The sequence below is a fragment of the Melanostigma gelatinosum genome, assembly GCF_949748355.1.
Source record: "Melanostigma gelatinosum genome assembly, chromosome: 7".
NCBI lineage: Eukaryota > Metazoa > Chordata > Actinopteri > Perciformes > Zoarcidae > Melanostigma > Melanostigma gelatinosum.
In genome coordinates, this window is record NC_136640.1 from 22,235,442 (window position 1) to 22,262,746 (window position 27,305).

General features: G+C 42.9%; 3 protein-coding genes and 1 long non-coding RNA gene across 4 annotated transcripts in view; 2 read left to right on the plus strand and 2 right to left on the minus strand.

Moving 5' to 3' along the window:
* Window positions 1-1,327: 1,327 nt before the first annotated feature.
* sertad3 (SERTA domain containing 3) lies at window positions 1,328-3,173 on the minus strand. The gene is made up of 2 exons (XM_079271292.1): window positions 3,043-3,173; window positions 1,328-2,230 (listed from the first exon to the last, which is right to left on the minus strand). Exon 2 carries the CDS (start codon window positions 2,221-2,223, stop codon window positions 1,456-1,458), a length of 768 nt encoding a protein of 255 aa, XP_079127418.1. The 5' UTR covers window positions 2,224-2,230; window positions 3,043-3,173; the 3' UTR covers window positions 1,328-1,455.
* A 2,552-nt stretch (window positions 3,174-5,725) lies between these two features.
* On the minus strand, window positions 5,726-9,836 carry blvrb (biliverdin reductase B). Its single transcript, XM_079272701.1, has 5 exons — window positions 9,709-9,836; window positions 8,469-8,630; window positions 7,141-7,230; window positions 6,919-7,050; window positions 5,726-6,546 (listed from the first exon to the last, which is right to left on the minus strand). The coding sequence occupies exons 1-5, from the start codon at window positions 9,800-9,802 to the stop codon at window positions 6,392-6,394; spliced, it is 633 nt and encodes a 210-aa protein (XP_079128827.1). The 5' UTR covers window positions 9,803-9,836; the 3' UTR covers window positions 5,726-6,391.
* LOC306780354 lies at window positions 8,642-9,842 on the plus strand. Its single transcript, XR_013772150.1, has 3 exons — window positions 8,642-8,888; window positions 9,030-9,217; window positions 9,715-9,842. It is a non-coding gene; the product is annotated as an uncharacterized lncRNA (long non-coding RNA).
* A 2,159-nt stretch (window positions 9,843-12,001) lies between these two features.
* The window catches only part of sptbn4b (spectrin, beta, non-erythrocytic 4b), an 80,224-nt gene continuing 64,920 nt past the window's right edge, over window positions 12,002-27,305 (plus strand). Inside the window, exons 1-11 of the mRNA XM_079272546.1 lie at window positions 12,002-12,123; window positions 20,135-20,292; window positions 20,593-20,744; window positions 20,898-21,071; window positions 24,276-24,367; window positions 24,505-24,585; window positions 24,719-24,834; window positions 25,016-25,128; window positions 25,712-25,899; window positions 26,328-26,445; window positions 26,649-26,807. Coding sequence (XP_079128672.1) covers window positions 20,148-20,292; window positions 20,593-20,744; window positions 20,898-21,071; window positions 24,276-24,367; window positions 24,505-24,585; window positions 24,719-24,834; window positions 25,016-25,128; window positions 25,712-25,899; window positions 26,328-26,445; window positions 26,649-26,807 — 1,338 coding nt within the window. The 5' untranslated portion in view covers window positions 12,002-12,123; window positions 20,135-20,147. The remainder of the gene's footprint in view (window positions 12,124-20,134; window positions 20,293-20,592; window positions 20,745-20,897; window positions 21,072-24,275; window positions 24,368-24,504; window positions 24,586-24,718; window positions 24,835-25,015; window positions 25,129-25,711; window positions 25,900-26,327; window positions 26,446-26,648; window positions 26,808-27,305) is intronic.

The following is a 27,305-nucleotide window of genomic DNA, read 5'->3' on the forward strand; positions in this document are numbered from 1 at the left end:
TCTGCTTCACAGACCGTGGATCAGTAAGAACCAAAACCTGACAAACGGGCATCATGTGCTTCCTTTGCTGCACATGTCGGCCATGTTTCAATGCTGGACCAACATGTATAGCTGGTTACGTCAGTTTCCTTAAGTGTTTTTTCTTTTAAACAAACATTAACGGGGACACGTAACAGGACTCCACTTTATGGGTTCGGAAGGAATAATTTGAGCAGCAGTATTAACACTGCTAACGAATAAAAGACTAACGACGCAAGCCAGACAAGAAATGCATATTAACAAAAGTGCAATAATTCCAAAACCAGACATAACATGCGGACCCCACTAGAACGAGCGGACCTACTGATGAGTGAGCAGCTGCTCACAGCACCATGTGGACGCTAAGCACCCACCAGGACTGATCACAAACATCACATCGGTACAGCAGTAGCTGTCCCGTAGTGACTAGCTAATGTACAGTGACTCTGTACTATCTCATTAAAAACCCACGAGAACTGTTACCGCTCAACACATTGCAGAACAGCTGTTTCCTGAACTACAGCTGCACTGAGGGAAACATTTCGGACTAAACTAATTTGTTTCACTCTTCTCGGCCTTCAGATGGGACGTGGCTTAACCTGGTTGAGTGGCATTAAGAGTTGTGTGCTTTCAAATATTACTGTTTAATAATACAGGATACATTAGTGACATGGCATCGTACTGTACCGCCAACTACTAGTTACTGATTAACTAATGATAAACTGATTAAATTGGAAGAAAATACCGGTTCTTGTGGATTTTTTTTTTTCAGACTAAAAAAGCACCTTCCTGGTGCTCCTGTTTGAAATCATGACCCGATCTCTTAACACCTGATCTCATGTTCTAACTCGCTGATAAATATGAGGTTAAAAGATTTCTTCACAGAAGTTTGACTTATATTAGTCTTTCAAACAGCCAATTCATGTTCTAGCAGAACTCAGGTTAACATTTTCCACTTGTTTTAAGTGATGCATCGCCCAACTTTCAGTTTTACTTCATGGATCAACATTCATACATAACTGGTTGTTTTTTTTCTTTTCTTACTCCAGATAAACTGGGATGTTCAATGTGAACACAGGATTACTTGAAGCTGTGGGGCCTTTGATGCATTTTAGGGCCACGCTGCAGCAGATTAACGTCTCATGAATCCTGTTTTCTAATCACACCTCCCTTCCCTTGTTCCAATTAGCTGAGTCACATGAAACTAGTAAAATGCTTCTCAACAGTTCATTATGCTCTGACTCATCGCCATTAAAAAAAGAAACTGCCTTATCTGGTTTCCTACACATAGTTTTCACAGTGACCTCCATTTTTGCTGGAGAAACAAACTGCACGTGGCACAAAAAGTCCCACGTCCTCGATTCTGACTGGAGATTGAAGGTGAAGAAGTGGACGAGGAAGACAATGGGCTGAATGAGAAGAACGAAGGCAGACACTTCAGATCCTGGTTGAAGCGATGTGAGGGGAGGAGGAGAAAGCGGGCAGATACTGGTAAAAGTCCTCCCCAGCCTGGTATCCACCTCCACTGCCTCTGAGCCCGAGCACACCCATGTCCCTCTCCAGCAGGGAGGTGTCTATATCCTGGAACAGATCGCTAGACTCTACCTGCTGCTCCCAGCTTCCCGAATAACCTCTGACTCCCTGTTTCACCCACGCCACGCCTCCATCGCAGGGGCCCGACAGGTTCTCCAAGGACCTGAGAGGCGTCCGGGGAGCTGCCTGCGGGCTCCCGTCGATAATGGAGTCTAGCGCAGTGAGGATGGAGGAGATGGCGGCTGAGAGGGAGTAATCGGAATCCGTGGACATCGATCCCCAGTCCTCATCTTCGTCTCTAACAGACAGAGGGACATTTGATGCAGAGTGAGCTGAGTGGCTGTCAGAAAACATCAGTGCAGAGTGATGTCTTGCTGCAGTGCCTGCGGTGAAAATACCCTCCTGGAGGGCAGATGGAGAGCCACAAGGCGGTGGTGACACCTCCATGTCTACAGAGGGCGCCACACCATCCTCTAGGCTGATCAGCCGCAGCGTGTTTGCTATGAGGACTGACCGCCGCAGGCTGGGTTCAGGCAGCACCTGGCCGCACTGGTACTTGTTCAGGGAGACCGAGAAGACGAACTGCCGCTGGCTCTCCCAGACGGGGCTGCTGCGGTCGGAGACCTCCACGTTCTCCGGGGTGTGTTTGCGCTTCTGCCCTTTAATGATCATCTTTGAACTGAGGAGGAAGCAGTAGACCATTAAGTTGACTTCTATTGCTGCTTTAAAATCATCTCGAGTTAACATTTTTAAAAATACTACAGGAGAATATATAAAGATCGAAATGCTCATGAGACAAGAAACACATAATTTAGATAGTCTGCGCTGAATCATAAAATAATCAATAGTAAATTAATCAATAGAAATATAATATATTAAACATTAAACGTCACTTTGGCTCTGACAGCCTGTGATAAACATTTGTCATATTCTTCACTTATGGCCTTTAATCAGTAATAAATATATAATATAAAAGTAGCAGCCATAGACTGAGTCAGTAGATAGATACTCTTAACAGTTCACATGTTTATACATTAAAATACATCAGCAACAACCATATTAAATTAATAAGGTACCATCACCGGTGTGTTTAAATGGTTTTGCTGATTTTTTGTTTGTTCAAATCTGGCCGAGTGACTATTTAACTGATTGTTTAGTTTGAATTTACGCATAGGGCTGAAAACACGAAATCAAATAACCATGAAATTGATAATATAGTTCATTCAGCGATGCTTTCTGTGAAAACGAATGCTGACTAGCTCAGTTAGCGTTAGCTAAACTTAAATGTGTGTTGGGGGTTGTGACGTTAGGAGGGAAACGGAGACCTCGACAGATAATAACGTTATAACGTTAACTTATAACAATATAGCAACGTACTGGACCGACTGGAATCATCTCGATTGAAGACACGGAAACGATTAACGGAGTTAAAACACGAACGTGTTCAACTTTAAACATAAACTTTAAAGTTAGACTTCTTTAAGAACAGACCTGTTGAATGTCTTCTCGACTCTCCTCGGTACTCACTCGTTAATGGTGGTTGCCTCCTCTTCGAGCTAAAAAGTAAACATGTAACGTTTAACTGTAATTCCGAGGATTAAAAATAGATTTCAACTATTTATTTCAACTAACTGTTTTAAACTCTACACGCTCCAGCGGCTCGAGCGGACCGCCTCGGTCTTCTCCCGCCCGTGATTTGAGTTTCCTCCAAAAGTTTTACAGTTGGGGGCTGGATGTATCGAAAGGCATTATGGGTAGTGAAGTTTATGTACGTTTCACAATCTGGATAATATGATGTTACATATCACACTTTTAACTAAATTTATATGGCAAATATAATAATGAAATTACGATTCGTATAGTATGTAAACCTGTACATTCGTTCCCGTCCTGATTATTTTCCACAGACCGGATTGTCAAACTTGATAGTAATTTGCATCGTTCGAATTCCTGAAGCATTACGTCACCGACAGAGGAGGGATCGGCATCTGCATATTGGTTTTAAATACAAAGTACGGAAATGTGAGTGTAAAACATGAGTAATTACCAATTGCAGGTTCCGGTCAGTATGTCTTATTTCATGTTTAAATTACTGTAAGAAAATGTAGCATTTCTGAGAGGATATTAGGCTATTAGACCAATATTAAAGCAAATCAATCACGTTTTCACTGACGTCTCCAAATACACATAACGACAGAAGCAGAATCAGTCAAAAGGTCTAGATCCTGCACATGAAACGATAAATATTGGTTTTAAACTGTCGGTGATAAAAGTCGCAGCTGTCCGAATCTTATTTCAGACGCCGTGTCATTTACCTGAGAGAGCAGCGGTCGTCAGGGAAGAAAACGCTCAGTGGACGAAACTTCTGCTGAGAGAAACTAGCGACATGTCAAAGTTCACTGTTTCGAAGAACCGGTGAGTCAACTTTAAAACCAGCAGCTCCTCCTCTGCCTGCGTATTGGACGGCAGAGAAAAACATGTCGCCACAACTTCCTGTACTCTGTCAAAATAAAATTCAGCAAACATCTGCCGCACCTTTTGTGAAATAATATAATGTAACATTAGAATCATATTATGATATACTATAATACATTTTAATGTAATGAAGCATATAATGTAATGTGCTGTTAACATTAATATAATTATTATATGAATCATAATATAATATAATATTGTATTATATAACATGGAGTGTTGCTCCAACACACACCCAGTCCTGACATGTTTAATATCGAGAAATACTCAGCTTGAAACAATATAAATGTCCAACATGCTGTATTACACTATAATGTTGTACTATATTATTATTAGCACCTCATACTAGATATTATATCCCATACTATAGGCTACAATAATGTAATATATCATAGTATGTTAAGTTAATATGGTATGCTGTGTTGCTACATCATATATTATTTCTATTATGTTGCTATACTAATACAGATGACACTAAGTGTCATTATTTAATCACATTATGGTGTACGCTGTTTACATGAACAGACTTACTTAGTGTCTGTCTTTTATTGCTCTTATATAGTTGCTACTTTTACGTTTTTTTCTTATTCGGGTCATCTATACCTCTTATTATCCATTTGTTTTTACTTTGCTATTTATCTCTACTTACATCTGTCTTTGTGCTGCTACAACAATTGAATTTCTCCTCTGGGGATCAATGAAGTCACATTTTATCTTGTAGTCTTAGTACAAAAAGTACAGTTGCCTCCTTAAATTAGATCTACGTCTCCCTCGTTCAAAAGTCCAGAATATTTGAAAATACAAATATTTAGTAGTATTGGACAGAAGATATCCCCGACTTTAACGTTAAGTCCATTCTCACTGTATTAGTGTTTAAGTTTCCACATCACACTTGTGTAAATTGCATGTTGGACCAGCTGCGATGTCATAAATCCTTTGAGTGCTTGCACGTTTGAAACTCTGACTTTGGATGAACAAAGACAAAAATGAGAAAACAGTCATCTGGTGTCAAACTCTGTTTACCAGGGAGTAGCTGTATTTAACTGATATACCGAGCAATCATATATGTTAAAGTGGTAGCAACCTATAATAGGATACATCCTGACATGATCTCTGTCCTTTAAAAAAAACAAAATCCTGGTTTTATTCTGAAGGACAAAATTGCCTTTTTCCGGTATTATGCTACCTGCCCTTGGCCCACTTGACATATTTTCTGTCAGCGGGAGTTGCACAACAATCATGTGGAACGCATGCCACTCATCTGACTGCCCGGCTGTCCAGGGAGGACAGACTCACATGAGGTGAACTTCGGGAGTCAGTCAGTCAGTCAGTCAGTCAGTCAGTCAGTCAGGCAGAAAGAAACATTACTCAACAAAGGCATATTTATTAACACTGATCCAACCCAGTTAGATAAATGTACAGTTTGAACAGCTACAGCACAAACTGTCATCTATATATAGATTTACATCTGTGGACATGCATGCGTCCAATAGTATTTCATTGTTGTTAGCTGGAAAACAAATGAAAGGTACTCCTATTAATATAACTGCTGTAACAGAGGTTTATTGATGTCCTTTTCTTTCATTCTGGAATAACCTTTCATCACAGAGATTATTTTTCAAATAAGTGCTCATTTAACGTTTTGCTCTTCTGGCTCAATCTAATGAATTTAAGATTTTCGCTCACAGCCCCTTTGCAGGGATCTAATCTACCTCTGGTAGAGCTTTTTACCTGTAGTTTAAAACACAAGCAGCCATCTTTTAACCAATATTAACAAATCGGTACTTTGAGGATATATCCGAGGAGGCCTACACTATCCTATAATCTACTCTGTCACTCATATCCTCTTGTAGTTTTCACAAAGCGTAATGTAAACGATGTAGATGATAGAATGCTAATACACAGTTTATTACTACTATCCTGTTCGCTCCAGCAACAGACAGCCTGCAGCTCCGCTCATTCACACGACACTTTACTCTTTCAGCATGTTTTGCACGATAAAGTCTTTTATTTTTTAAACAGCTATTAAAAAAAAAAAAAGTACATCAGAGCGGCGACAGGAGGCATCACATGATCAAATGTTCAATGATGGCAATACGAAAAGACAAGAAAAGCCGTGAAGCAATGTTAAGAGCTAAAGCAGAAGCAGCAGTGTATCCTCGGTGCGGCTGGTGATAAAATCAGTATAAAAATACAGGGACACAGGGAAGCATTCGTGGCTTATCACAACACACTGGGAATTTGAATCTGCACATATATTACTCTTTTATTTTCAAAATTCTCAGCATAAACATGGATTCTCTCCTCAGAATGCTGATCTGGAAGAGATCTAAATCTCTTTCCTTGTCCGGACGATTGAGCCGGGTCATTTATACTCTCCCCACACTCCGACGGTCTTACCGTCCCACTCCGAGGTGGACAGACACTTGACGAAGAAGTGTCCCAGGTCGTGTTTAGAGATGGCTCTTCCTTTTAGCATGCCCTCCGCCACCATGTAGCTCTCAGTCAGAGGGAGGTCGTCTGGAGGGAGCGAGATAGAAACAAAAACCTAGATTTAAAAATGATGCTCTCTTTGTCTGCACTTGCAGAGTTTACAATTATGCCGTGCACAAAAAATGAACTAAAAAGGTTTGATTTAGATTTTTAATGTTATTGTTTAGCTGTGCTTTGGAGCAAATTCATGCATGTCTCGAGTAATTCCTTTTTAATTATTATTATTAAATGAAATGTAATTGTGTGTAGAACTTAAAAAAAAAGTTTTTAAAAAATCCATCCTCAAATGAATTGAATCAGATTGGCTGACTGCAGCACTTTTACAGCAGCAACAAGTTTTAAAAGTTGTCTTCCACTTTTTTTTGTTTTTAAATAAAGCTTCACTTTCTACTTCCTGACCAGCAATGTGAGGGGGCATGACGGCCACGTAGTCCAGCCCCGATGATTTCAGCACCTCGTGCATCCGTTCATGGTCCTCTGTCACAGGAAGCATACGGGGCGGGACTTTGGAGCGATCCCACAGCAGAAAGGCTGGGAGGGATACAAACACACTTATTCCTAATTGTCTTCACTGTACCGCTCATCTGAAGTTCATCACGTTCTGTAAACAGTGAGTCGTACCCGACATGCAGCCGACCACTTTGCAGATCCCACGAGCCTTCATGGCTTCAATGATGTTCTTCGTGCCTTCGGACATCATGGTGGTCGGGCCTGGCGAGCACAGGTCAGATCACAGGTCAGATCACAGGTCAGATCACAGGTCAGATCACAGGTCAGATCACAGGTCAGATCACAGATCAGATCACAGGTCAGATCACAGATCAGATCACAGGTCAGAACACAGGTCAGATCACAGGTCAGAACACAGGTCAGATCACAGGTCAGAACACAGGTCAGATCACAGGTCAGATCACAGGTCAGATCACAGGTCAGATCACAGGTCAGATCACAGGTCAGAACACAGGTCAGAACACAGGTCAGATCACAGGTCAGATCACAGGTCAGAACACAGGTCAGATCACAGGTCAGAACACAGGTCAGATCACAGGTCAGAACACAGGTCAGAACACAGGTCAGATCACAGGTCAGATCACAGGTCAGATCACAGGTCAGATCACAGGTCAGATCACAGACTCGTACCGACGTGGAGAGTCACTGAATATTCAAAAACTTGTACTTGAGTATAGTTTGAGACGCTGACATTCTTCCACATATTTGCTCCACTGGATTTCAGAGAGCTATTCTCATCAATACACAGTGAAGTGCATACAAGGAAACAGAAGATTAAAGACTTCAAATGTGTTCATTTTTAGTAAATGGATCAGAGCAACACTAACAGACCTTTTACAAGGTAATGCATGAATAATGAACTCTATTACCAGATTCTGCATTCCTGTGACAGCCGATGGGTTGCAAGACCGTCAATAATGTAGAAGTGAATGGAGGTGTTCTGTTGTTTAAATTTGAATCAAGGACTTTTACTTTAAATTGAGCATTTGCTATTCTTGTTTTCCTACTTTTGATTACTACGGTCCACCTTTTTTAATCGACTGTGTTTCAGATTGTGTCACACTGATACAATGACATAGGGCTGTGTGTGGTAAAGCTCGTATGGCGACCTCTAGTGAATATTTGCCACTATTACACCATTCAAAACTAGAATCCTTGTGTAAGGTGAACATGGTCAGTTGTGTAAGGATCGACATGAGCCTTAACAATGCAAAGAGACCTTCTAATCTAAGACAGAGGTGTGAACATGTGAGAAGAGCCGCAAGCATACAAAGTATACAAACTATATTGTACTTCAAATTAAAGCTTACTTTCAGAATAAAACATCTTTCAGAAAAGACAGGGAAACAATCAGTTTGTCTTTGCCTCGACAGGACATGTATTCTCTTGTGTTGTGATGTTGTGCCTACTGTAAGGAAGTTGATGTTGTGGTGACTTACTCAGGTTGTTCCTGGTGCCCAGGATGATGACAGCGGCGTCTTGGCCCTCCATGGTCTTCTTCACGTCCTCTTTGTTGAGCACATCTCCCACCACCACTCTGGCGGCCTTGTGGTCGGCGGGCAGCTTGGCGGGGTCCCGCAGCAGCACCGTCACGTTGTATCCTGATGGAGGAGACATGGGAACACACCAAACATCAACGCCGGGATGTTCTGAAACATCTAATACTTGTCATACAAAACTACATTTTGTCTGACTGATAGCCTGATGCCGTTTAGAGGTTTCTGTGGTTATGTTTTCTTAAATTCATATGATTTCTCCTTTACGTCTTGCAGGATCTCATGACGACTTCATCAAGCTCATGAAAGAGTGTCAGGAGAAGTGGACCAATGAGAATCACGACCATGGAGGAGCAGCCGGGGGTTAGTGACACGTCGACAACTGACCATTTCACCTGGTTGGCAGCCCTCATGCTGAAGCTGTCACTTTCAGCTGATTGGTTGGTGTGCAGTGACTGTCGCGTGTGTTGTAATCATAGAAAGTGTGGTGTTTAATTCCAACAGGACGGACATGATCACAACTTCTTCAAACCGGAGTTGGACTTAAACAGAAGCTCCTGTAACAACTTCACCCACTGCGTGAAGGAGATCCACCCTCTCTGTACCGGCGAGATAGTGAGCAGCTTCCGCTATCAGCTCTCTGTGACTCAGCAATATGCTGCTGACCGCGTAACGCCGAACATGACTCGACGGTTTGTTTTCTTTTGCTCCATGGTGAGGAGGGAGACAGGGAATGAAAATGCTGCTAAATGAAATGACATAATCATGTCATGTGACATACTGTGAGTGTGTCTGTAGTTTATGTTTGTCTGGAGTTTAATTCCGACTCCCAATGTGCGTTTAGAAATAAAGAATATATTCAAGTTTACATGTAATGAAGAAAATAGTTTAACCTCTTAAAATGTGTTAATGGTATTAAATCAGATTGCATTATCAGCGATCTGTAAAAGTGTACCTTTAAGTTTTAGTTTTTAGATTTAGTGGACACAATCCAAAATTCCCATAGTTTTGACCAAATACATTGATATGGATCCATGTAACAATAGTCCGACTGTACGGCAGAGTAAAGTTACTAAAGGGAGCCTTGTGGCCAATCAAGAGCCGCTGATACATCATATGTTGTATTCTGATCTATTATATTCTGATCTATTGTATTATGTTTTATTCTATTCTCACTCCTCACCTGCAGCCACCGCGAGCGGGAGGGTCGCCAGCCCGGTCATTCCCGTGGCTCCAAATATCGCGACGTTTTTGATGGAGTCCGACATCATTTGCATCAAGCGAGTTCCACAACACAGCGACAACAACAACTTGACCGGTTCAAACTGAGTCCGAGGTGGACTTTACTTTCAATTCAAAACAATCCCCATTGGACATGTGTAGAAACCGCCTCTGTCATGTGACAGACAAGAGGCGCTTCCGCTACTCAGACTCCTCCCACTCCACGAGATCGCTCTGACAGTCCTGCTCCAGTCTTACTGTTACTACTGTACAGTTATACAACAATTTAAAAACACACTGTTGCAAGTTAAAGTCCTGCATTCATAAGTGCCTAAAGTATCCCTTAAAGTATTGTCATCAAAACATAATGGCCCTTTTCAGAAGGGTATGTCATTGGACTATATGACATCACTTCAATGTTGCAGCTGGTAAAGGTGGGGCTTATGTCAAATACTTGTAAATTGAACTATAATTGAACTGTGCAATACTGTACATTTCAAGAGAAAATCATATTTAATTCTGATTTGTACTATTCTTGCATTTATATTTTACACACTTAATGGATCGCTTGTTTGCACAATGCTTGTTTGTGTTTTATGCATATATTTCTTATTTTTCATTCCATATATTGTGCTATATATTGTAGCATTATGTACACTATTTACATTTCACATGGACTTTTGTTTCCATTTTATTTTATTTGTGCTTATAAAATACTCAGACAAAGTACCTGAAAATGTTACTGCAGTAAATGACCGGTTACTTTCTACAGCTGCTCCCCAGTCGAGTCTACTTTGCAGATTTCAACTCCAGTCTCAGTATTACTTGTAAGTCATTAAAGGCTTTCTGACTCAAAGCAGGTCTTATTGAAAAGTTGGCAATTTGCTTGAATCTAAATATTAGATTCAAGTTCTGCCTCATCTTTCTCACATTAAATGCATTTGATTATATTGTCTATGGGCATCTAAATCATAAATACTGTAATACTTACACATAATTACTGCAAAGAAACCCTGTTAATCAAGTTTTAAAACTGTGAACATGTGTCCAGGCCTGGACATCATTGCTGAATGTTAAAGAGATGATTCACAGTGTGGCAGAGGGCTCTTCAGCAGCCAATGTTGAGAAAAGGTCAAAACTAATTCTTTGATGTACAAAGTTGTGCTTTTAATGTGGTGAATACAGGAGGCTGAGCTGCTTTTTTGCTTCTATTTGTATTTAAATCCTCTCCTCAGGGCTTCCAAATCAGACTCACTTTGAAAGTGAATTCAGGTGCACTTACAGCTCTTCTGCTTGTCTTTGTAGTGGAACAGGGGCGTTAAATCCTTCTGCACGAGTGTTTCTAATGTAGAAAAGAGGATTTATAACGTTCCAAGCTCATTATAGCTGATTCATGTCGAAGCAAACAACAACCGACCAGCGATTCCAGTATTCTGTGATGTTAGAACCGCAAGAAGAAGTTCATATCATCAGATGTCTTGATAGGAACAGATGTGTATGTTTAGGCCTATCACATGAATAATTCATAAGTCGCTAACGCACAGCTAAATACATTGGTGTAATTATGATCGATTTAATTATTTTCCAATTAAATGCAGCACAACAATTAGTATGTGGCCTGAGTTGCCCAAAAGATGCACTTGAGAAAAATGTTGTTTGCTTTGGACATTCGTCAGCGTTTAATCTACGTCTGACTAGCAGTTGGATCAAAGTGATTACAAACACAGTTAAATTGTACATTATTAAAACAACATCTTTTTCTTTTTTTAAAACCGTTTGAACCGCGTCTACCGCTGTAAAATGATTAAAGCACGGCCTCTTGTGGCTTCTTGCTCAAATTAGACACTGCCAGTCTCTCTCTCTCTCTCTCTCTCTCTCTCTCTCCCCCCCCCCCAGCTCCCTCTCTCTCTGCTCGCCGCACTAATGCTGATATTTCTCTCCAGCATCACCAGCGGAGAGGAAGAGGAGGAGGAGGAAAGGAGGAGGAGGAGGAGGAGGAGGAGGAGGAGGGAGAGGTTGTGTCAGGTGGAAACGTGGACCTCTATGGATATCATCATCACCCTCCACCGGCTCGCATCCTCAGCACCGACAGCATCTCCCGGTCCGCGGTCACCGCTGCAGGCACGCAGCGCCCTTTTTATGCGCCAAGTCATTCGGTGGAGCCTCTGCGGGCTGCTTGCTTCAGTAATTACCCGAAACAAACCGCTTCGTCCTTGTAATAATACGGACTAATCGAGGGAAGACCCAGCCGGAATAAAAGCGGAGCGTCAGATTCCTCCATTGATAAACCGCTCTCCTCATCGATTCAGCCAAACGGTGGTCTTGGGTATAAGAGGCGGACCAAAGCGATCCAAAAAGACTGACGCTGAAGCTGAAGGTAAGGCCGATAGAAGGACGAGAGGATGATTCCGTTCTCCACGGGATGTCGTTCTATTCCATCGCTCCCTGTGTGAGAGCAAGGATCGAGGTGCACGGTGTTTTTTCCCTCTTTTTGTTGTTGTTGCAGGGACGCTGGCCTGCAGTTTGGGTGCAGGGTACCGCAGTGAGGTTACATGTCTTTCTTACAACTACATGTGTTACATGATGCATGCCTGGAAAAGTTACGATGCCTCTCTGCCAGAGCTGCTCGTCTGTCATTTGAAAGGGTAAATGGGTCAAGAAGAAGCCGAATAGCGGCCTCGTGTACGGGCTTCGCAATGGTGTTGCATGTTACACCGGACCAGTTTAGATCAATGTGCATTAGAACCGACAACTTTCAATTGTAGATGGTTATGTTGGGTTCTGTGGCATTTTGGAAAACTGTACCCCCAATGCAAATAGCAACTTCCCAAGCGACACATCTCCACAGCAATCATATATATCCCTGCAGGAAAGTGTCTCTGTTCACTGTGTGGCCTGACATTCTGCCCTGTGGTATCAGTTATTCCCCTGATGTAGCTGCTTTATATATATATAAATATGTATATATGTATAGGGGGATGAATTGATTCAGATTATTCTTGTGCTTGTAGTGAGACCAGGCCAACAGCAGCAGCATAGCTCGCTGTAGCAACACAAGAAGAAGCAGATGCACTGTAGCCTGTCCACACTTAACGTGGTGAGTTGTGGTCGCATCTGCAGCGAGATGTGACCACTACCTCGCTGTGCATTGACACGATCTGGTGGCTGTTTTATTGTGGGCGCTATTTGCGGCAAAACATCTATGCTGGCTAAGTGGGGAGCTAATGCAGAGGTGTGCAGGCAGGTGTGGGTCAGCTGGCTGCCTTTGGTTTGTTGGTGCAAGGTGTGTGTGTGTGTGTGTGTGTGTGTGTGTGTGTGTGTGTGTGTGTGTGTGTGTGTGTGTGTGTGTGTGTGTGTGTGTGTGTGTGTGTGTGTGTGTGTGTGTGTGTGTGTGTGTGTGTGTGTGTGTGTGTGTGTGTGGTGTTGGAGGGAGGGTTAATAGCAATAAAAAGATTAAAACAGGCAAATGTTTCAATTTAAAGGCAGTCCCAGATGAGCAGTAGTCATTCATTTAATACAGTCATTTTATTAAATATGACAGCAAACCACCAGCTGTCCTGCTGGTAACTTTAGTGACATTAATAGAGCCAGTTTGATCCCCTCACTCTGCTATTCTTCTGTTGTTCTTTTTCTTGTAGTCTTATACATAATACATAACAGAAAAGTGCTTTTTGACCTTATTGTATTATGTGGAAGTTAAAATCCTGCGGTGTCAATGTTCAACTTGTGTAATACAGATGGTTTGGTCTGTGCTACCCAGTTTACCATACAGTCAATTTAGTACACTTTATGGTATTACATCTTGTTTAGTACCTCTATATAATACCAAAATAATCTGATATCCACATTGACCCCTTGTCCTTAAAAGTGTTATGAATCCCTTTATATTGCTACTGTATCATATGTTCGTACATCTGGATCTAGTGCTTAGAATTACAAATGTGTGTGTGTGTGTGTGTGTGTGTGTGTACATGTATATATATGGCACAGCTCTGTTACGGGATAGAGTTCTTTTTGACACCCTTCGCCCTGTGGTGTCTGGATGACAGACATGTCTGTCATCCAGACCTCTCTGCAGCCTCTCTGAGGCACTGAAGCCCTCTGCTGCTGCTCCGCTGTTCATCGGACCACAAGGTGACAGTTTTGAGTGAGACTGGAGGTCTTTCTCGCTGACTCAGGACTGGGCGTCGGCTGCTGCTCTCTCTCTCTCTCTCTCTCTCTCTCTCTCTCTCTCTCTCTCTCGCTCTCTCTCGCTCTCACAGATGTTGTTTCACTTTGCTGAGGTGAAGTGACTCGGTGCTGTTTGTACAGTGCGTATCGTGTGACGTCACGATGAAGCACCCGGTGCATTTGTGTGAGAGAGAGAGAGAGAGAGAGAGAGAGAGAGAGAGAGAGAGAGAGAGAGAGAGCGAGAGAGAGAGAGAGAGAGAGAGAGAGAGAGAGAGAGCGAGAGAAGAACAATCTAGGTTTCAGATGTTTTTGCAAAGTGAGATCATTCTGTAAAAAGTTATGGATAAGGTTAGGTTTGGGTCGGAATAATTGTTGAATTTAAGTTTGAGGTTGAATGTTTCATCGGGGTGCTCATGACCTCAGACTGAATACAAATGATGGCCCGAGGCTTCATCAAAATGTGTCTTTTTCAATCAGCAAAACATATTCACAGAAGAAACAAACTTCACCAATGCTCTGATACAATACAGCAGAGCAGAAAACCTACAGTCAGAGCAGTAACATAGAGGCACGGCAGAACTCTAAATAACAGTGTTCGGTGGTTTTACACGAGTATATCAACATCACTACACACGGCGGAGTAACACCCACCCTTAATAAGTACTATTCTCTTCACCATAACCGCCAGAAACTGGCTGTCGGTTTCGGTAAAAGTATCGCAGAGAAAAACAAACTATTACACATTTAAGATGTCATCTATCACAGTGTTTTGCTGCTGAGGCTGCACAGTATTCACTTGTTGTGGCCTGTTGTTGATCATCAGTCATCAAACGGATTAACAGGCCATGTTTTATACGCATATGACATGTTGTAATCTGTTTCTCAATACATTTACATCTGGAGAAGGAGGTTTCGTTAACTTTCCAAACTGAAATGAATTGATGCCCGATCTTTACATCAATCAATAGAAATCCTCCCACATGTCGATGGGCAGATGACATGTGTGTGTGTGTGTGTGTGTGTGTGTGTGTGTGTGTGTGTGCGTGTGTGTGTGTGTGTGTGTGTGTGTGTGTGTGTGGTAAAAAGGGTCTGGTCCCCATTAAGTGTTTAGAGACACAGAGCTGCTGCCTCTGACTGATTAACAGTGGCAGCTGTCTCTCTCTCTCTCTCTCTCTCTCTCTCTCTCTCTCTCTCTCTCTCTCTCTCTCCATCTTTTCGGGTGATATGCCCCACCGGCTCTTTCTTGCTCCTTCAATTTCTGTCCTTTTCCCTGATTCTCACTATTTCACCTCTCCTCTTCCACGTCAGCCTTTCTGGTTCTCTGTAACATCTCTCTTCTATAAAATCACTCCCTCTTGATTACGACCGCCTCTCTCACTCAAATCTAACCCAACCTCAAAAAGAGATGGACGGTCAGAAAGTATTCATGGGAACTTGATTGCCAGCTTAATCAATCAACTTACTTTTTAGGCTACGTGTCTGCTACACAGCTGTCATCATTATGTAAAAATCCACTGTATAGATACCCTCACCGACTAGTGGTTGCTTGCAGTCTAAATGAATCCTGTACAGTGTACACCATCTGTTTCAGTCTCAAGTTGGTGTTTGGTCAGTCGGTGACATCCAGTAGAATCCACCCTGATAATTGCTGGGCTAAGGAAACGTGACCTCTGGAGGAGGGAGGAAAGGTCACGAGGGGTTCCTAAAGAGGGGATCTGGGCCCACTTGTTTGCTGTTTGTTTACTCTTCAGAGGTTAGTACAAGATCAAAAGAATACAATGACACACGTGTAATTCTGGATCAAGTCACATTATTCTGCTGACTAATCAAACCACAGGCGTTTCTAAAACCTCAGATGGGCTGATGGTTGAATTCTTCTTCCAGTTCCTCGAGTGCATCTAGTAGGCAGTGCTTGACCTGGCGTGATGGGACCTCTGAGACGAAAACTATGCAAATTCGAACAAATATAACTCAATAAATAACAATCCAAAAGAAGCCAACAACCTCCTTTTTTTCAGCACCGTCCGGCACAAGCGTAAGCCGCTCCGGACCGGCAGCTTTCAGCCGCTGAACTCGCTAGTGCTGGCGACCGAGCTGCCTCACTGCAGCGTTCACGGGTTAGGTGCTTGTTTCAGCGGCGCCTGACGTTTGGCATCTCGTGTACCGGAAAGAGTATTGTCACTCTTTGGTAATAATGGGCGGCACCGTGCCAAATGCTAATAACCCAAAACACCAGTTGTGTCGGCCAGAGACGGGACTGGAGGTTAGGACACTGCAGGGACGGGTGGGAATAGAGGGACAGGGCGGGAGAAGAAGTGTGGAGGATAATAACAGGAGAGAGCACTGCAGGGGGGGTCTGCACTTTCATTACACCATTGGTGTTATGGTGATTTAGTGTGGTTACCAACGGCGACAGCATAGCTGGGGAGAGAGGGCAATAATAACACTGCGTGATTTAGAGGAGCAAGCACAACAACTGACAGTTCTGCACACACACACACAGGTTATATACACATACTATATCGCATATAATCGACTGAGTGGTAGATCAATTTTCAACTATGGCAAAGATGGCCGCTCTGAATATAGAACATTTCTTTTTCGATGCTGTCCTATAAAACGTGTTGAGGTTGGGTTTGGGTCGGTCCACCAGAATAAAAACAGGGATGCCTCAGAAGATCTGCATGGTGAAGAGCGAGGGACGAGAAGACGTCTCTGGTGCCCGTTATTGTTTTTACTTCTATGTCAATCAAACATCGTGGGAGGGACATGACAACTCGACGATCCTCCTCCTCATCTGTTTCACGGCTGCAACCAACAATTATTCATGAATTATTCTCTCGGTTAATGAAATATTTGTTTTGTTCTTTTTGAAGAAAAAATAAATAAAGTTACAGTTTCCCGGGTGACTTATTCAAATCGCTTGTTCTGTTTGATGAATAGACCAAAACCCAAATACGTTTTAGGTCAATAAACACCAGCAAATCCTGACATTAGAGAACCTTGAACCCTGGCTGGATGTTTGCTATTTATGCTTAAAAATGGTCGCTGATTCGTTTTGTTGCTCCAGTAAATGATGAATTGACATATCTATTCAGCCCGACTCTGTTTTCTCCTCACAAAGAGAAGGCCCGTTCTGCAAAGGATTGATTTTCAGTAAAAACGATATTCATCATTGTCATATTTTGTGTAGGTAAAAAGGCATGCGTTTGACTTCAATGTATGTGTGTGATTTTTCCACTGAGGTTTTACAATGAATGTGGGATCACACACACACACACACACACAGCGGTGATTCCTCCTCTTTCTTCCAGCTCCATGGAGAGATCAGAGAGGCTGCTGCTGTTGAAACATTTGATCCTTCAGTGTTGCAACAGTAGACTCATGTGTCCCGGACAGACTTAAACATATGAACCCTGTAACCCTGTGGAGTCCATCAGAACCAGAACCCGATCCCTCTCCAGTCTGGGAAAGCACAAAAAGATCCAGAAACATCTTTTATCTGATCCTGTGTTCGTGGTGTCGTTTCTCTTCTCTGCTGCAGATTTCGTGTTCGATTCGTCTGAGTTTACACAATATCAATACAACACAACTAATGCACCTCAGCCGCTTTAACCAACGCAGAGAATCTACTCCATCACTTGCGTTTTAGTGCAGCTTTGTGGTTTTAGGTGTTGATGACTGATCAACTTTCCATCCCGGCCGGCTGTGAGAGCAGCAGCATTACTCAGCACTTTGTTTTTGACGCTGCAGTCAGGTCGGATAACACTGTGTGTTTACAGCCTGTTTCGCAACCTTCATGGATGGGAATTTGCCTCCAGTGTGTTTGTGTGTGATGATAAATGAGGAAACACAACTCAAGAGGCGCACTTTACTGATTTTTACACAGGAAGCTGAGTTTACTCGTGACGAGGAATGAACCCATGTGAAGTTATCGGTTTATCTTCGTTTGGGATGTGCAGGATCCATTCTTTTTGACCAGGACGTCTCAGACTCCGCTCTTTCGAATTTGACCATTTATTTGGGGAATGTGTGTGTGATTGTCGCTCTTGCCTGGGGCCGGCTGATTCCTCAACAGCTGAGTCCGATTATTAGAAAAACAGTGACAACACACACACACACACACAAATATAAATTAGAGCAGCGTGACTCTGATTGATTGAGCGACAGCAGGTGGTTGAGGTTATGCGAGGATCACGGCAAGGAGAACAGAGTTGAACAGAATTGTTTTCCAGTGGGTTTAGGTTTGGTGACAGCAGCGAGGACTATTGTTGCAGTGGCGAGGGAGGGAGAGGCCAGGGGGGTGAGGGATGAGGGGGGAGACAAAGAGACTTACAGCAAAAAGGTTGAGTCAGAAAACGACCGAGGAATGAATCAATTAGTCATGAATCATAAACCTCCCTGGATACAATTTGTATTAATGCAAAACTGTAATGTAAGCACACAACATGCAGACACACATGTATTCCCCTCAGCAGCCTGGGAGAAGAGCACCAAATGTTGTATCTTGTGTCTTGTGGGCACGTGTGCTCTTCAGGAGAAACCAATGCATATATGTATGTGTGTAACACAAAGAGGAACGGGGCAGGAACAGGTTAAAACGAATGTAACAGTGTAACCGTCACCACCACTCGCATACGTGGCTATTTTTAGGATTCGAAACTCATAGTGGCTTGAAAAGTCTTTGAAATTGTCGTCGCTGTTAGAGAGCAGTGTCTGTAGTCAGCTTGAAATGCATGTGTGTTACAGTGGATTCTTATTCTGATGGGCTTTTACAGTGGGTGGAAAAAAAGGATCAAAACGTCCTCAGTCTTTCCTGCTGCCCATCTTTATGTTAATGTTTCATGAACGTCCCAAAACATGCCTGCATAACTTTAAAAAGAAATATGCAGATTGCGGTATAAAATGCTTTGTACATTGTTTTTAGTTTTTGACGACATACACTGACAGAGATTATAAATATGCAGGTTTTCTGTGAAATATCATGAAGAAAGTATAAAAAACTGCATAATGTCTGCATAAGAGCGAGAACGTGTCCTGTCACAGAGTTTGCTGATCTTTATGTACTCTGGATGTCCGGAGCTTGAAGCATATTGTTTACATATTCACAAAGGATCTTATCTTCACCACATGGCGTCATAGGATCTCTCTGTATTCACAAAGCTGCTGAGAGCAACCTTTAGTAAGGATCAAATTAAATTCATTTATAGAATGAATAGATTCATCAATATGAGTTTTTATCAGTCCTAAAGTTGGGACTGAGATTCCCTTCTTTTAGTTTTCTTCTCATCAGTTACTGTTGGACGGACTTTTAGCTTCAGGATGTGTTGTGAATACGTTCCCAGGAGAACATCTAGTGCTTTTTGTTAAGATTGGATGGAAATCAATTATTGATGTAAAATAAGACTGAAACTAATAAATATATGAAAGTTGAACTGATTCTTTCGTTATGATTTTGACGTCTTGAACATTTCCAGTTAAGTTCGGGAGCTATTTTTATCCTCCGGTTGTCAGCTGTCAGAGAGACGAGCCAGATCATCTTTACTCTCTGTCTCCCACCTTCTGAGGGATTTTATTTCCAGCGTATCTTTTGTAGAAAATAAAAGGACAGGTGCTGCATCTTTCATGAATGGGAAGGAAATGTTTTTCATGGACTCTACATGAATAGCAGTTGCTGTGAGCCGTGTCCTTTGTGCATTTTGAATTAAATCGGGAATATTGCAGCGAATGTTTCATATCTTTCCCCGTGAGAATCTCAATTTGTTTGGGTGAGCCTGTGTGGCTCAATAAAGGTCAAACGGTGTCAGTCAGAGTTTAATAATGAAGTGTGAGCTGCCTCTCCGCACTGCTGCCCTTTGCATGTATGAGTGTGTGTGTCTGTAGAGCATGTGTGTTAATATCTTAACATGAGGGCAAAGACATTCCTAGTTGACTAACACTTCTACAATTTTGTCGACAAATAGATCAGTTGATTTTAATTGGCAGATCTGTATAACTGAGTTTCTCCTTGATGAATAACACAAAAGCACCACTTTAAACCTTTTACATTTACCAGATATATGTTCATCATTTTTTTGGAAATGCAAAAAGCAAATGCAAAAAGCATAAAAACAACTAATCAACGAAAGAACTATTATTGGACTAAGACCAAAACAACTGTGAAGTGGACTAATCGACTAATGGACTCAGGTATCGTCCTGTATCTGTGTGTGCTGCAGGGCGTCGGGCGCGATGGCTAATGCCTCCACAGACCTGGACAACGCCGAAGCCCAGCGCCAGCTCAACAACAACAACCGACCAAGCAGCTCAGGATTCTGGGAGACGGAGTGCACCAGCTCCAAGCTGTTCGAGTGCTCCCGCATCAGGGCCCTGGCAGGTCAGAGGTCACGCACGTGCTAACTCACACACACACATACATCTGCATGGAGGCATGGTGTGTTAACCATTGGCTGTTTTGAATTTTAGTTTCTTTTTTCTGTTCAATAGTTTTATCAAGACTGATCTGTGGCTTGACTTTTAAATTAAAACGTATCAAATCAGGTACAGCATCTCACTAGATTAGGCTGTAAGCACAATATGTTTGAATGCTAATATAGCAAATTTTATTTCGGTGAATATTTGACTCCTAGCATTGTTCCTCCCTTCGATGTGACGCTGATTCATTCGTTTCCCTCAGACGAGCGAGATGCAGTGCAGAAGAAGACTTTTACCAAGTGGGTTAACTCCCATCTGGCCCGAGTGTCGTGTCGCATAGCGGACCTCTACAACGACCTGAGGGATGGATACATGCTCACCAGACTGCTGGAGGTCCTCAGTGGAGAGCTGCTGGTGAGAACACACATGCACATAACAGCAAATTACAAGGGGCTTCGTGTCTGTTTTGTAGTCTCTCGTCATTGATCTGTCTCAGCACGTGAAGTGTTAACTGTTAAAGGTGCTGTATGCGGTCTCTGTTTATAATCCCTGTGATTTCCCCCCCAGCCAAGGCCTACACGGGGTCGCATGCGGATCCACTGCCTGGAGAACGTGGACAAAGCCCTGCAGTTCCTTAAAGAACAGAGGGTTCACCTGGAAAATGTGGGTTCCCATGACATCGTGGATGGCAACCACCGTCTCACCCTGGGCCTTATGTGGACCATCATCCTACGCTTCCAGGTAAACACAAAGCCATATACAGCACCCGTGTCCTGTTAGGATTCTGACATGTTATCACAGCTCGTGATGTCACAGCTCGTGATGTCACAGCTCGTGATGTCGTGGTTATGTTTGAGAGACTTCTTATGGCCATGAGAAAAACACGATTTGGGGTTTTCTCTGATATCTGAAGTGTTATATATGACTTTTGGTACCAGTTTTCAATATAAACAGTGAGGAAGCTGTGATTTTAGTAACGGTTAAAATAAGATTTCTCGCTGGTTGATTTGGCAATATGCTGGCTGTGATGAAGATCTGTGATGCTGGCGTTCCAGTGCTCACTGAAGCACAAGGATGCTGTCATCGGCAGTGGCTTCATTTAGGACGAGCTGCCAGCGGTTCTGTTTTGGGGGGGGGGGGGGGGGGGGCTGGTCACAACTGCCGCATCATCAGTGTGCGACAGCGGTGTTTAGTGGCTAAAGCCTGAATGTCACTCAGGGCTTAGAGGCCTCGAAGGTACCAGTCACCTTCCAGTCTGCTCTTCAACAAGGACACACTCACTCACTCACACACACACACACACACACACACACACACGCACACACACACACACACACACACACACACACACACACACACACTACATCACATCTTAACTTGACATGCACATTGTATCACACATCCCACACACACACACGCACACACACACACACACACACGCACACACACACAGGTTTCCAGACAATAGCAGCAGTGATACAGGATCAGTTCCTGCCATGTAAGTACAGCAGAAGTCTCTTTTTTACGCTTCAGCGCTACAGCGTGGCTTTGGCACAAAATGCTTGTTTAGCATTATTCAGACCCTCCTGTAACATTCATGGTGCACCGCCGCCAAGCAGCTGTCTGCTGGGACTCAGTATTGTCATGCTAGGCCCGGCGACCGACCACAAAACACATTTAACTGCACCGCCAGCAGACAGTCTTAGTGTGTTCAGTGATCCTCTTCAAGATGTTCTGTGTGTGCAATATGAGCGGACTCGTAATTTCAGTGTAAATGTTGAAATGAATGTTGTATGACGTTCACTGTTTAAGCCTGTTTAAGTTCCTTGATTGCATAATTGATATGGAAGTGTGCGTGTCAGATCACAAAGCCGCACCTTATACAGACGTGTGTTGTAGTTCTTTTTTTTGTCCTTGATAACAACATCTTTTAAAACAGCTTTGTTCAAAGTCAAGTTTCAGTGTTTAATCTGAATGACATGTTAGGTCATCAGTTAAAGGTCCACTCCATCGTCGTTCTTTTCCGTTTTTTCCGAATGGGAAAGAAATCAAAATCAAATGTCAGTGTACGCTATATTTAGAATACTTTCACCTCTTTACCGTGCCGCCAGACAGCCCTTTATGGACCACTTTGTCTCTCCTCATCTCCACCTTTTTTTCCCCTTTCCTCCCTTCCTCTGTGGCGAAAGTGAGAGTTTGCTTTGTCCAGTCAGCAGGTACGGCCGAACCACTGCAGTAACTGCACGCAGGCGGAAAGAGTGAGCGAGACAGAAAGGGAGGGGGGGAGAGAGAGAGAGGGAGAGAGGGAGAGAGGGAGAGAGGGAGAGGGAGAGAGGGAGAGGGAGAGAGAGAGAGGGGGAGAGGGAGAGAGGGAGAGGGAGAGGGAGAGAGGGGAAAGAAGGGAGAGGATTGACAGGCAAAGGAAGAGGTAATCCTAAAGTATTTACAGAACCATTCACAAATAATAACGGGATGTTATTATTTGCAGTGACTTCAATTATAGTGTTATATATGTTTGACCGAATGTCCTTGTGTTGCAGTGTGTGTGTGTGTGTGTGTGTGTGTGTGTGTGTGTGTGTGTGTGAGAGCGTTTGCTTACCGAACACACTGCCGGCTCACTTGCTGTTTACAATGAGCCACACAGATGCAGCTTCACTGTATATTTGACCGGCTGTATAGATTGAGGTTCAAACTGAATGCAGATACTAATTTAGTCTTGGAGAGATGGTTCATGTGTAGATGTTGTGTGCTGGTTATTGGTGAGATGCTAGCAACATTTTAAACATGTCCTCTGGGTTTATCTGGCACAAGTCGACAGCAAAGAAAGAAGAGACGAGTTACAGCAGACACACTTCACACCATTACAGACAAACCATTGCAATCATGTTGAAGTTTGAATTCTGATAGTATTTTCAACTTACAGTTATTTGACTCCTGCTAGGACAGCAGCTAACTCATCATTTCTAATGATTATTCCACTGGTTATTTGTGGGATTTAATGATAATTCATTTGATATAGGGACTCACCGATCCAACTCTTCCAGTCCTGACACCTGATAGCTGTACCTGCGCTTAATTCAAATGTAAAATTCCGGAATATAATGGTTTCACATTGTGATATTGTCTCAGGATAAAGAGACGGATTAATGATTTTAGCATCATCACAAAACCTCATCTGGTCTCTATTTGTGTTCACGTGTAGTGTTCATCTTCTTGCCTGTGTGTTCATGCATAGGCATTGTGTTTGTGTGTGTGTGTGTGTGTGTGTGCTATACGTAAGGCTGCGTGTGTGCGTGCAGTGTTGACACGGGTAGCAGCTGAATCCAGCGTGTCACGTCCCCAATTACCTTCGATCATGTCACTGTGATGTCATTGGCTGAATGGCTGTCACTGTCACCTACCGTCAGGCGTCACAAAGGATCCACACTTCATTGCCCTGAGATCTCTCAGCTCTTCCTGCTCTTGTCTGTTTTTACTGATCAGCCTCGCTCACTGTGTGCGTTCCTTCAAGGTTTTAGGGATTCTGTTTCAGGAATACTGCTCTTGACAGAGTCTGAGTTGCCGCCTTGATCTCAGTTTTTTATTTTTATTTTGTTATTTATTTTTTTACAAGTGATTCAAATAGGGCTGGTTTTGCTCTCGTGGCTGCTGAGCCAATCAGAGCCTTTGTGGGCAGGATGCAAGCTGGTGACAAACTTTGTCGCAGTTAGACAAATCTTAGCAATGGTTGCTTTCCTTAAATTGAATCAAGGATCTTATCACGGCTTGTGGTCTTTTCTGAAGCTGCGTAGTTATTGCCATACAACAAAAAGACAAAACAAAAAAAAAAGATCTGACTCAGTCTTCATTAACGAACAGGTGAATACAGAAACAGAAAGCAGGGTCTGTGCCAGGAGGTCTCGTCCACGAGCACTGACCTGTTTGCTTCGCTGTGCTCTTGTTCAGATCCAGGTGATCAAAATAGAGACGGAGGACAACAGAGAAACTCGCTCTGCCAAGGATGCCCTGCTGCTCTGGTGCCAGATGAAGACCGCAGGGTGAGCAGTGGACTAACACAATACTCGAGACTGGAAGCTGCAATTGTGAATTTCATGACCGTTTATGTAAAAGTGCCAAGTCGGTATGTCAACGGCTTCAGTTTCAAGTTGTGAGAAAGGGATTTCTCCGTGTTTAGGTACCCTGAGGTCAACATCCAGAACTTCACCACCTGCTGGAGAGACGGCCTCGCCTTCAACGCCCTCATACACAGACACAGGTAGCTGCTTTTTTATTCTAACATGTTTCCATGACAGAGATAGAGTGGAGAGACGTGTAGTGGGTTTGGCGGATTTTAGGATTAGTGTCATATGAACATGACAAGTTCTGTTTCATCATCGTGCGCCCTCCAGGTCCGACCTGATAGAGTTCCACAAGCTGACGCGGTCCAATGCAACCCACAACCTCCAGCAAGCCTTCAACATCGCTGAGCAGCACCTGGGCCTCACCAAACTCCTGGACCCCGAGGGTGAGAACGTTCAACTGGTTTTGTCATCAGTCAGACACACATCACATGCAGCAATATCTGTATCAAAACCAAAATAGTGGCATAAAAGTCTTTTTTTTTTACTCATTGCGATACATGTGCTTCCACCTAAAGTCAAGCAGACCATAACCCCTCTGCTCTCCATCACCTACATCCGTCTCAGATGTGAACACAGAGAATCCAGACGAAAAGTCCATCATCACGTACGTGGTCTCCTACTACCACTACTTCTCCAAGATGAAGGCTCTTATTGTGGAGGGCAAGAGGGTCGGCAAGGTAACAAGTCGCACACACGTGGAGATACACACACACACACACACACACACACACACATAGACATTCAATATCAGGTGAAGGGCCAGCAGTGTTTGTTCGTTAAATCTCAATTAACAAATCATCAAAATGGACTTAAAGGTAAAATATGTAACTTTTTCTTATCAAAATGTCTTAAAACGACCAGATCTATGTTATTTTTTTGTTGTTGAATTATGTCCCTATATCTATACACCTGTATCATCTCAAATGTTTCAACAATTGTATTTGTTTTGGAGAGGATGAGGATTCATCTCTCCGTAGTAATAATAATCCTGAACGATGAACACTGAAGGAATCCTGAACAGGAGAAGATAACTGCAACTCCCATGATCCCACGCTACCTCATGATGTTACCACACCCTGTCTTTTGTTATTGTTTTGTTCGAAGGACGAGAAACCCTTCGTGGTAGAACATTACATGTTGTTAAGAGATAGAGAAATATATAAACACTATCATTCTCTTTCTCTCATTTCCTTCTTAACTCTGTGTCCCGATTCTTTGTCTCTGAATGTGCTCCCCCCCCCCCCCGTCTGTCTGACTCAGGTCCTAGACAACTGCGTTGAGGCGGAGAAGATCGTCAACCGCTACGAGGCTCTGGCTTCGGACCTGCTGGACTGGATAGAAAAGACCATCGCGGTCATCAGCAACCAGAAGTTTGCCAACTCGCTGACCGGAGTTCAGCAGCAGCTACAGGCCTTCACCACCTACTGCACCATCGAGAAGCCCAGCAAGTACGTGTTTGTGGAGTTCTGAAATGGCATCTTGATATTTAAGTGATTTTTTACATTGTAAATACAACTGGCAATGTGGTGTCCTACTCTGATTGCAGCTCCAAACGCATTTAAATGAATCTGTAAGTCAATACATTGAAAATGTACCAACTGCATCACCTTGAACTTGGAATTACAATGGACAATTCTCACTGTTGTGTTGTGACAGATAATAGACGAAACAATCGATTTATTAAGAAATAATCAACAGATAGGTGACATACTTCTCCGAATGGATTCGTTTTTTTCAGAAAATTGACAAGAGCCCTTGAAACCTTTCCATCATCCTCAAACTTTCATGTTTTTCTGGACCAAAGTTGACTGTCGAAAGAGAAGACGGCGTATTGTGAAGCTGGATGGCTGACTGTCGTTTTCTGTTCCTCGCTCAGGTTTCAGGAGAAGGGGAATCTCGAGGTCCTTCTGTTCACCATCCAAAGCAAGCTCAGAGCCAACAACCAGAAACCCTACGTGCCTCATGACGGGAAGCTCATCTCAGACATCAACAAGGTCGTACACATCCACCAGCTGTGTTGGTTTACTAAAATACACAGTATTTCAGCTTTTACTGAAGAGAAAACCTGCAGTCAAACCTAGTGTCCAAAGCTTTCACCTTACATTGGCCTGTTTAACCAGTTATATTCTACATGACCTTTATTTTTCTGTGATACTACCACTATTTAACTGTTTTATTTTTGTCATTTTCTGTCCAGGCCTGGGAGAGGCTAGAGAAGGCGGAACACGAGAGGGGCGTGGCTCTGCGCAAGGAGCTGATTCGTCAGGAGAAGCTGGAGCTGCTGGCTCAGTGCTTTGACCACAAAACCACAATGAGACAAGCCTGGCTCAATGAGAACCAGAGACTGGTATCGCAGGTAGGGCCCCCATGGCCTCTTCCAGTGAAGACTGAATGATAAATAAGCAAAAGGGTTCGACTGCATCGGGGGAAAAGATGACCTGCTAAATTTCGGGGGGTTTTCAGTTCCCTTTCTAAATTATATTTAATGTATTATGCCCACTATTTTTCCCTTTTGCACGGATGCAAAGTCAAATATTGCAGATGATTAGTGACATAATAATAAATAACAGATCAATTTGAAACTTGACGTGTGAGCTGCATAGTTCCTCTCAAAAATGTGTGTTTTCTTATTATTGTCCCCTCACATGGACGTTTGTGCAGAACCATTTATGTGAAGAGTTGGACGCTCTGCTTCAGGGGCTTTTCTATTATACTCAGTGCTCAGAGTGCCTTGGAGACATCTTTTAAGTTTAACTTTAAAATATTTGCATATTAATGGAATCTGGATGTTTTACTGAGATTATAATTAATATTTGCATGATATAACTTGGACTAGCACATGTATTACATCAGT

Coding starts and splice junctions, on each gene's coding strand:
- blvrb (XM_079272701.1), bottom strand. CDS start 9,802: ATGCAAATGATGTCGGACTCCATCAAAAACGTCGCGATATTTGGAGCC. Junction 7,051..7,140: donor AGTGGTCGGCTGCATGTCGG/GTACGACTCACT, acceptor TATCCCTCCCAG/CCTTTCTGCTGTGGGATCGC. Junction 6,547..6,918: donor CATGCCCCCTCACATTGCTG/GTCAGGAAGTAG, acceptor CGCTCCCTCCAG/ACGACCTCCCTCTGACTGAG.
- sertad3 (XM_079271292.1), bottom strand. CDS start 2,223: ATGATCATTAAAGGGCAGAAGCGCAAACACACCCCGGAGAACGTGGAG.